The sequence below is a fragment of the Periplaneta americana genome, chromosome 15 (assembly GCF_040183065.1).
Source record: "Periplaneta americana isolate PAMFEO1 chromosome 15, P.americana_PAMFEO1_priV1, whole genome shotgun sequence".
Classification (NCBI taxonomy): Eukaryota; Metazoa; Arthropoda; class Insecta; order Blattodea; family Blattidae; genus Periplaneta; species Periplaneta americana.
Genome location: NC_091131.1, coordinates 160,887,602 through 160,901,792, shown reverse-complemented (window position 1 = coordinate 160,901,792; position 14,191 = coordinate 160,887,602). Strand labels below are relative to the sequence as shown.

Here is a 14,191-nt window from a genome sequence, read left to right as displayed (position 1 = left end):
ACGGACGTCATGGCAAATTGGACGTTATAGTTTATGGATATTTTCGTTGTGGACATTTATTTCATACGGATGTCATGGCAAAGTTGATATTTATAGTTTATGGACATATTCGTTGTGGACATTTATTTCATACGGATGTCAGGGTAAAGTTGACATTTATAGTTTATGGACATTTTCGTTGTGGACATTTATTTCAAACGGAGGTCATGACAAAGTGGACATTATAGTTTATGGATATTTTCGTTGTGGACATTTATTTCATACGGAGGTCATGGCAAAGTGGACATTATAGTTTATGGACATTTTTATTGTGGCCATTTATTTCGTATGGACGTCATGGCAAAGTGCACATTATAGTTTATGGACATTTTCGTTGTGGTCATTTATTTCGTATGGATGTCATGGCAAAGTGCACATTATAGTTTATGGACATTTCGTTGTGGTCATTTATTTCGTATGGACGTCATGGCAAAGTGCACATTATAGTTTAGGGACATTTTCGTTGTGGTCATTTATTTCGTATGGACGTCTTGGCAAAGTGCACATTATAATTTATGGACATTTTCGTTGTGGTCATTTATTTCGCATGGACATCATGACAAAGTGGACATTATAATTTATGGACATTTTCGTTGTGGTCATTTATTTCGTATGGACGTCTTGGCAAAGTGCACATTATAATTTATGGACATTTTCGTTGTGGTCATTTATTTCGTATGGACGTCTTGGCAAAGTGCACATTATAATTTATGGACATTTTCGTTGTGGTCATTTATTTCGCATGGACGTCATGACAAAGTGGACATTATAATTTATGGACATTTTCGTTGTGGTCATTTATTTCGTATGGACGTCTTGGCAAAGTGCACATTATAATTTATGGACATTTTCGTTGTGGTCATTTATTTCGCATGGACGTCATGACAAAGTGGACATTATAGTTTATGGACATTTTCGTTGTGGCCATTTATTTCGTATGGACGTCATGGCAAAGTGGACATTATAGTTTATGGATATTTTCGTTGAGGTCATTTATTTCGTATGGACGTGATAGCAATGTGCACATTATAGTTTATGGACATTTGTGCTGTGGACATTTTGCAATGGACATTTTAACTGCTAACCCTTCCCAACGCATAGGAATTGCCCCTCTCCGCAGCTGTAAGGGCGATTATGTAGTCATTGTCAGCATCAAATCTTTCTCTTCCGTTACATTTTCCGATGAGCTGTAGGTATGTCTAACAAGATTAATAAGTAATAATAACAACAACAGTCTGTCTTATAATTTAATTATTTGTCTTTAGTTGGTGTCAGGGCTAACGTTTTCGACTAACTGAAAGTTATCTTTAGGTCCCAATTTATAGCCTATAAATGAATACCTTCGGACAAAAAGACCGCAATAAGCAAATTATACATTTTTTCAGAAAAGACAAAGCAACTATTTTGACAACATTTTATTGACACATGTTTTCAGTTTTTTTCTTTGAACTCCATAGAGCGTCTATAACAATACGGACTATATAGAAGAATTGAAAAACTTTCAATAATGATGCACATTTAAAAATTGAACAAAAGACTTACTTTTGCATGTAAAAAATTGTAACACTTCTTTACATTGTTGGTTGCAAGCTTTTAACAATTTTAACAATTAACATTAACAATTGTGTGCAATATGTTCTAGAAACTGCCTCAATACTCTTTTTCCTGATATTTTTAAGCTCCGGACAATCAGAAAATTGGTAAAGAGTTTGTTGATTATAATCCACCTGGTAAAATTTTTCAAACAGGAGTTTGTTGTCCTTCTTATTAAATCCTTGCATTGATAGGGACATTTGAGTGAAGCCATCTGAAACCATAAGAAACAAATATTTAGACTGTAATCATTTACGTCTAAGCATTACTGTAATGTCTTTTATTAACTTAATTTTGTATTGAACCTAATATTCATATGTGGTTTAAGAAAAGCTTACAACCTTTATGCACACACCTCTTCACTTGTTTTTTTTTCCTAGTCTAGGTTTGTTTTCATGAGCTATATATGGTCGTCCAGTATTCCTTTTGTGTTTCTTCTGATTCCTCTTCCACTTTGACTTATTATTTTCGCTCTTTATCTTTATTTCTGTCGTCACAAAACGTTGGACTAACTTTCAAGCATGCAGTGCTAAACGGTTACAACCTTTTTGTTCCCGCTCAACAATACAATTTCATATATGAACTGACAAATGCCAGATTAGCCAACATTAACTTCATACATACTTCCTCATGTCTTCTACAACCTTTCTGTATGGAAACATGTTTTTGAGAAAAAAAAATGCAGGTCACAATATTTTGCCCGTAGGTATTCAAATGAACTCCTTAGTGAACACAGTAATGTAACTTATACGGTTCACAAATTAGAATATATTAAAATTAGAGCTTAAAATTGATCACAGCAAAATATAGAAGTCATAATCAGGCTTCGAGACTTCGGACCCGATAGAGCAGTTCAGTGGGAAATCAGCATAACGGCGTACTGAGTATAGTGGTAAAGCGTACAGTGGGTGGGGGTACTGTAGAATGAATGCCAACAAATACGCAAAGGAAAACGCTCTGGATTTGAAGGTTCTGACGAATAATTTGATTTTCATACAAACTGTGTCTGAAACTATTACACGGTTAGAAAAGTCAGAGCAAGAGATGCCGGAAGCCCTCAAATTAATTTAGAAAATGATGCAGAGAATTAAGGAGACATCAAGTACACCGGTTACTGAACATGTAAAACAGAAGTGGAGATCAATTTTATGTAAAAATAACGGATATGGAACATTGTGTAACATAAACAGCAAATTAGTGGACATAGAGTCACCCGAGAATAAAGGACTGTCTCTTAGAGACTGCAATGATGTTAGGTTTTTTCGTTTTGCTCCTATCACGTCATGCGACATAGAGCGCAGCTTTCTACAGTACAAACTTTGGCAGATAACCGAAAAAGATTTACGTTTGAGACACTAAGAATGTATCTTGTAGTACATTGCATTTCGGTACTGTAACTGGACTTCCTAAAGACGACCAATAGGATTATTGAAAAAATTAAAATTGCTACATGCTTATTTCCACCATTAACACTCTGTATAATTAAACAAAATGCTTATAAAAGACAGGAGAATAAATGCTTTTCACATTCTTTTGACATTATCATTGTGTAATGTATATTTACTTTCAGAATGTACATACGTGTGTTTCCCCATACTACCTTACTCTACTCTAAATAGCAACTTTGTTACCTCAACACATCTCTATCTATCTGCAGTGAGTCAACAACCTACAGTGCGTGCACAGTAAACTTATTGCATCGCGTCTAAAGTCTCGAAGCCTGGTCATAATCTATTTCACGGAAAGCGCAGCAAAAAGAGTAGGTTTTAGGTTTAATTGTTTATAATACATTCTTTACAGTTATAATGGGTTCCTTATACTTTGCTATAGAGTCGAGTTAAGTTAAAATGCGTGCCACTTTTCCATTGCTGTTATTTGTAGTAAAACTACAGTACCAGTTGTTACACCTAAATTATTTTCATTATTTATTTCATTAAAAGTCTGTTTAGCTTATACATAAGCTTTTCAGAAATATATTTTAATAAAACAAATGAACATACACAAGTGAATTTGAAATAAATGCTAAATTCCCTTTCGTAGGAATCTAGTACCTTCAAAGAAATTAAACATAAAGAAGTCACCCTACCGGCAGCATGTTACGGAGAAAAGATAGGGCGAAACACGCGACTACATGTCGGTAACATGTTGCCAAATATTCATTAATTAAAGTATTCGAATATCCCTAATTCGTAAACATGGCAGACACATTATATAAAATATTAGTTGCAACTGAGCACTCTTGTGTAAAGGCGTTAATGAAATACGTGTTTGAAAATCAAAATTTATCGTGTCAAACAATAATTATTTCTGGGAAATTAAGCGGAAAAGTGCAATATGGTAGAGTACTTTTTCAATCATAGCATGTCAAGGATCCTCCTGTAAAAGGATTTCCGCTGAATACTTTCCACCCTGGATATGTAGGCCTATGCATATACATATACGTACTTTCAAGAAAAATAATGCCAAGAAATTTTATGAGTTCAGGACTCTCAGCCTGTTATCGCACTCGACGAAGATTCTCCTGCGAATACTGAATCGAAATTTATATTCTAAGCTGGAAGGAGAGTTGGAAGAAGAGCAATTGGCTTAAGAAAGGAAAAATTACAAGAGATGCAATTGGACAGCTGCAAACAATTTGCGAAAAATACCTCGAAAGAAAGAAATAAAGAAGCACATGTCCTATTTGTGGACATAGAAAAGGCTTTTGACAAAATGGTTTGGAATAAACATATCTATCTTATCTATTTTATCTATTTATGTCCATAACAGGGCAAAGCCCCAATTACAATAGACAGTACAGATTAAAAAAACATAGAATTCCATACAACAGGAAAAAAGAGGTAAAAAAGATACAAGTGTAATTACAAATTAAAAATGGAAACGAGAAAAAAAACAAATACATACCACCTAAATAAAAGACACAGATATAAATGAAAAACACCAAATAAAAACAAATAAAGAGCCAAGTACAGACATCACAGCCAAAAATGCAAAATGTAGGCGTAGCTATAATTGGCAAATTGCAGAGCAAATACAACACCATGTTAATAAATTCAATATACAGCAGTACACAGCAGGCTCAATAGGCTCAATTAATTTACTAAAAAAACTCACCAACACAGAACATGCGTTTCAAGTAATGCTTTACATAACTTTTTCTTATACATATTGTACGATAACGAAAAATCTAAATCCTGTTTATTTGATAGATGATTGTAAGTTCGAAGCATTAATAAAAGTGGAGACATTTTATGAAATAGTGTTTTTGTTGTCTGTAAATAAAAGAGAGATCGCTTTCTCAAATTTGATTTACCAATATTGAAACTAATTAGCTGTAGAAGATCAGGGTTGTCTAGTAAGCCATTTATGGTTTTGAACAAATACAGTTGTCGTGCTCTTATCCTGCGACTACTGAGAGATGGTACATTAAATTAAACCTGCATGGATTCATAAGATTGGAATATGAGGTAATGAAAAAAATTGGTGTGGATTGAAAAGAGAGAGGACTGTTCCGTAAACTTTATCTGAAACAACGAGTCAAAGTCAAGATAGCAGAAGAAATGTCAGACAAAGTCCAATAGTGAAAGGAGTGCGACAAGAATGCTGTCATTTACTTGCAATAGTAATCTTTAAGTTGATGGATGGATTCGAGAAAGTACTCAACACGTCACACCCGATAAGCGCCGTTGTCCGTAACATACATGCGTATATGAAGGCGTGGAATTTTGCGTAGTTCCTCCTTCCGTTCTGCGATGCATATCAGCGTTGTATTTTTTTATTAGGTTATTTTACGACGCTTTATCAACAGCTTAGGTTATTTAGCGTCTGAATGAGATGAAGGTGATAATGCCGGTGAAATGAGTCCGGGGTCCAACACCGAAAGTTACGCAGCATTTGCTCATATTGGGTTGAGGGAAAACCCCGGAAAAAACCTCAACCAGGCAACTTGCCCCGACCGGGAATCGAATCCGGGCCACCTGGTTTCACGGCTAGACGCTCTAACCGTTACTCCACAGGTGTGGACTCAGCGTTGTAGCATAGCATCTTTATGCGATGGCAGCAACGGAAAATTGACGTCACTGGCGAAATTAGTGCCTATAACTGACTTCAAAAATGTTTTGGATATATATAATGACACTCGAGAGGAAAATTAAACGCAGAGTATAAATGGGAAATGCCTGTTATTATTCGGTTGAGAGGCTTTTATCATCCAGGCTGCTGTCAAAAAAACTGAAAATTAGAATTTATAACATACTTATAGGCCTATCACCGGTTGTTCTGTATAGTTGTGAAACTTGGACTCTCACTTTGACAGAGAAACAGAGGTTTAGGGTGTTCGAGAATAAGATGCTTAGGAAACTATTTGGAGCTAAGAGGAATAAAGTTACAGGAGAATGGGGAAAGTTACACAATGCAGAGCTGCACGCATTGTATTCTTCACCTATCATAATGAGGAACATTAAATCCAGAAATTTGAGATGGACAGGGCATGTAACACGTATGGGCGAGTCCAAAAATGCATATACACGGTGAGCATAAATGATTGCCCTAGTTTGGAGATTTTTTTATAGCCAAACCGTGAATGATACAACAATGGTACTGATATTACCAAATAAGGTATCTCTCAAAGTTTTATTTGAATTTATCCGCGCTTCCACTTCTTACCGGTAGAGGACCTGAGTTTACAGAAATGGCGACTGGTGTTGAGCATGCATTGTAGCGTTGGAATTTCATTCCACAAGATCAGTCATAACAGTGCAGCGAAATTTTCGAACAAAATTCCATAAAGATCCACCAGACCCCAAGACCATTAGACGATGGTACAATCAATTAGTGACCACAGGATGTCTGTGTAAAGGAAAATCTCCTGGTCGGCCACGCGTCCCACAAGAAACAGTTGAACGAGTGCGGGCATGCTTCCAGCGTAGTCCACAGAAATCTACACGCCGCGCCAAGACGGCGCTCCGCTCACTTCCACAACGAAGTCCGGCAATTCCTGAACAATAGATTGCCAAACAGATGGATTGGTCGTGCGAGTAGAGACGATATGCAGCTATTGTCCTGGCCTTCACATTCCCCTGACATAACACCCTGTGATTTTTACCTGTGGGGATATGTTAAAGACTGTTTTTGTACCTCCATTACCGGCAAATCTGCCAGAATTACGCGACCGCTGCAATCGACATGGATACACTTCATCGTGTGTGGGACGAATTGGACTACCGGCTTGATGTCTGCAGGATCACAAGGGGAGCACACATCGAGCACCTATAAGGTATGTTAAAAAAACTTGGAGAGTTTCTCTATTTACTTGTATATCTAAATATTTTCTATGTTAAATCGTTAGTCCACAAATAATTTTCGTAACTAGGGCAATCATTTATGCTCACACTGTAGAGTGTTAGTTGGAAGACCTGAGGGTAAAGACCTTTGGGGAAGCCAAGGCGCAGATGGGAGGATAATATTAAAATGGATTTGAGGGAGGTAAGATACTTTTTTAGTTGGTTATTTAACGACGCTGTATTAACTACGAGGTTATTTAGCGCCGATGAGATTTGTGATACCGAGGTGATATTTGGCGAGTTGAGGCCGAGGATTGGTCATAGATTACCTGGCATTCACCTTACGGTTGGGGAAAACCTCGGAAAAAACCAACCAGGTAATCAGCCCAAGCGGGAATCGAACCCGCGCCTGAGCGCAACTTGAGACCGGCAGGCAAGCGCCTTAACCGACTGAACCGGGGACTTATTTATTTTTATTTATTTAACCTGGTAGAGATAAGGCCATCAGGCCTTCTATTCCCCTCTACCAGGCCTTAGATAGAATATGATGGTAAGGACTGGATTAATGTTTCTCAGGATCGGGACTGAAGGCGGCCTTATGTGAGGAGGGCAATGAACCTCCAGTTTCCTTAAAAGGCATTTTTAAGTAGGGGAAGGCCTCCCAGTACCGGACACTTAGCCTAAGCCTTTTCAACATTTGTGAAAAATTTAAGTAACTGATTGCAATAACAGTACTGCAAATATGATAAATTAACTTTTACTCTGACAATCTCCATGAATTTAACGACCTCAGTTAAGACAAATTACATAAAGCATTAAAGATAAACAACCTTGATATTACGTTACTTGCAAAAATGGATTTCAGTATTGGACATACAGTGAAACCCATTTTTCATACAATTTAAAACAAATACATGCAGTTGAAAAAAGAATCATTAGAATTAAAGTATTCTCAATCTTAAGTGGACATTCTTGATACCGTGGAAATCCTTTGCCACAATAGGTTGAAGACACTGATTATGTGGAATATTATTGGTTTTACTGACGATGATTAGGGGAGACACGGGCAAAACAATAACTTGGGCAAAGAGAATAATATATATTACTTTAATGTACCGAAGTACTCTTTCATCGTAAAGAGAATAATGCCTATTTTTTAGAAACACCAACAGGTAGCGCTTTCTGCTATGTTGGGGAAGAATCCCTACCATATTTTCTGCTGGAACTGACTTGTCATTCTAGCTAGTGAGAGAAGAAGTCAGCGTGTGTTTGAAGAAAATTGACTGTTTTCTTAAAATATTTCAAGGTAAGAGAAACATATGTACAACATACAGTACTGTAGAAACTCTTTGTTATGTGATAGTAATATATAGGCGATAGAATTAGTTCTAAAATGCCGTACTTACGAAGAAGATTATTGACGTTTATGTTTGTATAACCTTAAATGAAAAGCGAAGTGGCGTCTGCGGGCAAAGTGGATAACTTATCCGTTTTGCCCTGTCACCTTTATTTGACTATATAAGTGTCAGCTGTATTTTTGTATGTATTTGTCTATTGTAATAAAGCGTGTTAGATCATTTTACATAGTGGAGGCATTAAGTCACACTAATTAAACTATAAATCAGCAACACTGATCTTAATTTTTACTTAAAAAGGTCATAATGTGTTTTCAGATGGTTTAATTTTTCAAGAGGAAGATTGAGCAAGCCAAATGGTCTTAAGAAGCCATGAAGAAAGTACTTGAAGAAATAAAATCTTCCAATCAGTGGTTCTGCTATCTGGCCATACAACCATAACGTGTTTGTTGATGAATATTTTGCTGCAGATGAACTTACAGATCGCCCACTTGAGACAGAAATCAGCGAAACGACAGCTGGCTCAGATTTAACAAATTCTGCGGTGCCAGCTTCTTCAGCGGCTGAAGACAGTTAATGCTTACTCAGAATCAACCACATCTGTGATGTCGGCATCTTCAGAGATTGACGAAATATTCAATACATCAATTACACTCAGATTTTCAGTTCCGGTTACACCAAAACCCTCAACATCGTCAACAGGAGAACCCAAGTCAGTTCTTTTGATTTAGACCAGTGCCAAAAGTGGATGCTCGAAAGTTACGAGTTAAACGAAGAAAATGTAAGCGCTCTGTAGCTCTTACATCTATACCGATTAAAAACGTTGAAAGAGAAGTAACTTATGGGCAAGGGGAAAAGCAGAAGAAATCCAAGTCTTCAGTGCTAGTGAAACGTCGACTTGTTCAAATTTGTATTTTGTACTAATCTAACGTGCTGCAAATTGCTGTAATAACATTTCTTATCGTCTCATATGCCTCATTAACATCGTGTTTATGTGTTGATTTAATTTTATTATCAGCGAATAATTAACTGTATTTCCTTTCTCAAATCATATCACTCTCCGTAGGTATAAGAAACGAATTGCTGTTTTGTAGATATGTGGACAACATGTGTCACAACCAAAGTCATGAAGTTTTTATTTCGGGAGCACCAGAATATAGCCTGTGGCGTTGTTTATTCTTAGCTTATCCGCTTTTCCCGGGTTTCCCCTAGATACAAAACAATCAATGTTATATGAATCGGTACAGTCCAAATGCACACATTATGCACATAAAGTTCACAGTACCCAGGATTCATCACTTGCTTCCAAACAGATGATGCATTCTGTTTCATCTTATGTTAAAGTAGATAGTTCTCTTTTGTGATTCCATTTGCTTTGCCAGATTTGCACTGTACTAATTGAATTCCCTGATTTTAGTTCCTTAACTATGTCTCCTAAGGTACTTTCGAGAACGAAGACATGAACAGCTACTTTTCTGATAGTGATCCCCTCTTCCATAGATTTCTGCAATGAACATTTCATATTATTTATTTCCCATTTACCTCTCTTATTATTTTCCACGTCACAACAAACGTCTTGGAATAAGAAGTAGGCTACGAAATCTTAACCTTAATGAAATTCTCTTGTCCGGCACTGGGGAACAGATGCTGTCCGATATTGGGTGACTAGCGCTGAACTAAAATTTCTCGCTTCCACATCATAGTCACTTGCAAGTCAAAACCAATTATATAGTAGGTAGCCCTTTTAATATACAATGCAATATATAAATATTTAAAGAAAATAATCTGCCCTCAATGAGGGTGACCATAAAGTTCCAGAATAAAAGCATTACAGAATAATTCAGAAAGACAGGAAGTAAAAAATTCAGAGAAATGCAAACCCAACAGAATCATCAACGGTCAAAATATAAATGGTAATGTAATATTTGGATTGAATCCTTAAGAATATTCAACAAAATTTTTTGAATTTCAAAAAATCGGAGTCCGAGTGCTTTTAAAATATCACATGTGAACTTAGGGAGTGTGCCACGTGCACCAAACAAAAGACCAGAAACACTTCACTGACTAGTGGGAATGTTATATTTCTCACTTAGATAAGGGATGCAGGACTCATAAATGGATTTCTTCTCCTCATCAACATGTTCTGCCTGTAGGGCATCCCTCTCGAACCGGATTGTAGGATCAAGGACTAATCCCTTAGATTGAGTCCTGTGGATGGCTACAATATCTGCTCTTCTGTTCGAATCTAAGGATGAAACGCAGTGACCTCTTAGTGTACCTCCCATCCACGACGCTTGAGGACATCAGCAATACCGGTCCTGGCCTTATGGTGTCGATTGTTGCGCAGCAGCTCCGTTTTTCGACAGAACCCCAACACGTGACCAAGAGTTTCCGTCTCTTTGCAGCCGGGATGGCGACAACGGGTTGTGTTGAAACTTCTGCCGGGCACAGATCTAACCGCAGATAGATTGCTGGACATTTTAACTGCATTGATGTATTCTGAAATTGATAAATTTGCTTTTGATGGCATCCAGGAATTTGCAGGATAACACCTTTGCTCTTATGAGGTAATTTACACCATGATTCAAAACTTCTGTTCCGCAAGATCTCCATAAATTGCCGACCTACATAATATAACAAATGCTGCGGTCACCTCAAGAAACAATAGAAAGTGTAGAAAATACGACGTAGCAGTTGGAAAACATACACCTCAAACTAAAACACTCACATAACCTACTGTAACACGTGTCTCAAGCTGTCGAACGCAGTGTACCAACAAATACTCTGTAACGATACATAGTTACCGTCTACCATCTACTGCAGGGCTGGGCACATCACGTGATTCTGAGAAATGAGCGCTGTGTGCTTTAAAGAGCGGGTCTTGCGAGCGCTGTGACGTATGCATACTGTACGTCATTCAGTGTCGGTGCAGTGGTGACTCTGCAGTATGATGGCGAACTTTGAAGACGGAGCTTCCGCTCATACACTAAAGCGTCCCGCTACTCCCAATGCTTTTAATGTATCATGGGAGGAGGAGTTCTTTTTCGTAGAGAGTAGTGGATTAGCAAAGTGTTTAATTTGGTGTAAAACACTCCAACTGATTAAGAAGGTCAATATCCAACGACATTATTCTTTACAACATGCTACTGAATATGACAAATATATTGGTAATGAACTCCATAAATTAATACAACTTAAAGAAAGTGTTTCTCAGGTACATTATATATTAGAGTATCTATTTGATATTTGCATTGCATTATAAGTTATTATACATTTAGTAATATATAATTTTAAATTATACAAGTATTATGATATATAATGTATCATATTATATATCATGAACTGTAATATACTATACTATGATATATCATAATACTTGTATAATTTAAAATTATATATCACTAAATGTACTATAATAACTTATAATGCAATATAAATATCAAATAGATACTCTAATATATAATGTACCTGAGAAACATTTTCTTTAAGTTGTATTAATCTATGGTCATATATCATATCATATCATATCATATCATATCATATCATATCATATCATATCATATCATATCATATCATATATCATATATCACATCACATCATATATCATATCATATCATATATCATATCATATCATATCATATCATATCATATCATATCATATATATCATATCATATTATATCATATCATATCACATCACATCATATATCATATCATATCATATCATATCATATCACATCACATCACATCATATATCATATCATATATCATATCATATCATATATCATATCATATCATATTATATCATATCATATCACATCACATCATATATCATATCATATCATATCATATCATATCACATCACATCACATCATATATCATATCATATATCATATCATATCATATATCATATCATATCATATCACATCACATCATATATCATATCATATATCATATAATATATCATATCATATATCATATCATATATCATATCATATCACATCATATCATATATATCATATCATATTATATCATATCATATCACATCACATCATATATCATATCATATCATATCATATCACATCACATCATATATCATATCATATCATATCATATCATATCTTATCATATCACATCACATCATATATCATATCATATCATATATCACATCACATTATATATCATATCATATCATATATCATATCATATCATATCACATCACATCACATCACATCACATCACATCACATCACATCATATATCATATCATATCATATCATATCATATCATATTATATTATATTATATTATATATATAGTCGACCAGGTTGGCGAGTTGGTATAGCGCTGGCCTTCTATGCCCAAGGTTGCGGGTTCGATCCCGGGCCAGGTCGATGGCATTTAAGTGTGCTTAAATGCGACAGGCTCATGTCAGTAGATTTACTGGCATGTAAAAGAACTCCTGCGGGACAAAATTCCAGCACATCCGGCGACGCTGATATAACCTCTGCAGTTGCGAGCGTCGTTAAATAAAACATAACATTTAACATTTATTATATTATATTATATTATATTATATTATATTATATTATATTATATTATATTATATTATATTATATTATATTATGTATTAACAGGATGACAATAATGCACTCAGTGAATCGGCTATGAGAATTAGCTACAAAATTTGCCACGAAATTGCAAAAGAATTGAAAACATTCAACGAAGGTGAATTCATCAAGCGATGTTTAATTATATTGGCAGATGAACTCTGTCCACAGCAAGTAGGGGAAGTGGAAGCCATACGCCTGTCTCGTAGAACCGTGGTGAGGAGATTGCAGTATGTGCGTATGGGTTATGTAAATAAGCCTAATGATCTGTGTGTGTGCATAGAGCGAAGTTTATTTCATTAAATTAATAAAAGTGTTATAAATTCTGTAATGTACAATGGATTGATGTATATCCTTATAAACTATTATGTACTGACAGACTGAATGACTAGAACAACCGTGGCTCTTGTTACATTAATGCAGGGAAGGTAGCTGTAATGTGAGTCCGCCACTGCGTGAGCGTTCTGCTCTGGCTTGCCTTGCTGAGCGAGAGCAGCTCTGGCCGACTAAATGGAGCCGCTCTCATGCCCGGCCTTGATCTCACCGGGCATAGTAAGGACTATGTTTCTTCGATACTGGGAGATGTCCGGGGCTGGGGGACCATCCCAATATATATATATACACGACAAAAATCTGGGGCAGAAGGATGCAATTATAGCTGCCACGCATTCATGTCGTGTTGTTAATTGTGCTCTTTCATTCTCTTGGTTATGCTAGTGATTTTACTAAGCTCTACGGAAGTGTACTTATCATTTATTTCTGTCTTATTTTTGTAGGAGCTTTGACATCTGTTTACAACATTTTGGCGGTGGAATACGGACGATATAAAATCGTTGGTGTATGCCTTGACGCCATTCACGGACAGCGTGAGTTTTAAATTCAAATTCCTATCAAATTATGTGTCCATTGTCATCAACTCATCACATAAGTAGTTACGGACTGAAAGAATTGAGTTTTACTCTCGGATGATCGTATGCTTGCGGCTTGACAGTCGGCCGAAAATAATGCAATAAAGAATCATTCTTCTGTTGCCTACGGAAAAGCGCAGATGAGAGCAGGAGCAGTTCATCTCAATATGTAGAAGAGCTCTTCTATCCTATATCAGTACAGTAAGAAAGTTCGAAGTAACATTTTTATAGCATTTTATACAATTCTATAAAATACTCGTTTTATTTTCCAGCAATAATACATACGAATCACAGTTGTTGCTTTTCCACTACTTAATAATTTTCTTCACAAAAGAAAATGGCAGTAGTAGTAATAGTAGTAGTAGTAGTAGTAGTAGTAGTAGTAGTGGTGGTGGTGATGGTGGTAGC

At 36.1% G+C, this 14,191-nt stretch overlaps 1 protein-coding gene across 1 annotated transcript in view; it reads left to right on the top strand.

Moving 5' to 3' along the window:
- Positions 1-14,191, top strand: part of LOC138715684 (uncharacterized) — a 65,066-nt gene that overhangs the window by 40,243 nt on the left and 10,632 nt on the right. The window contains exon 5 of the mRNA XM_069848749.1: positions 13,652-13,741. Within this exon, the coding sequence (XP_069704850.1) occupies positions 13,652-13,741 (90 nt within the window). The remainder of the gene's footprint in view (positions 1-13,651; positions 13,742-14,191) is intronic.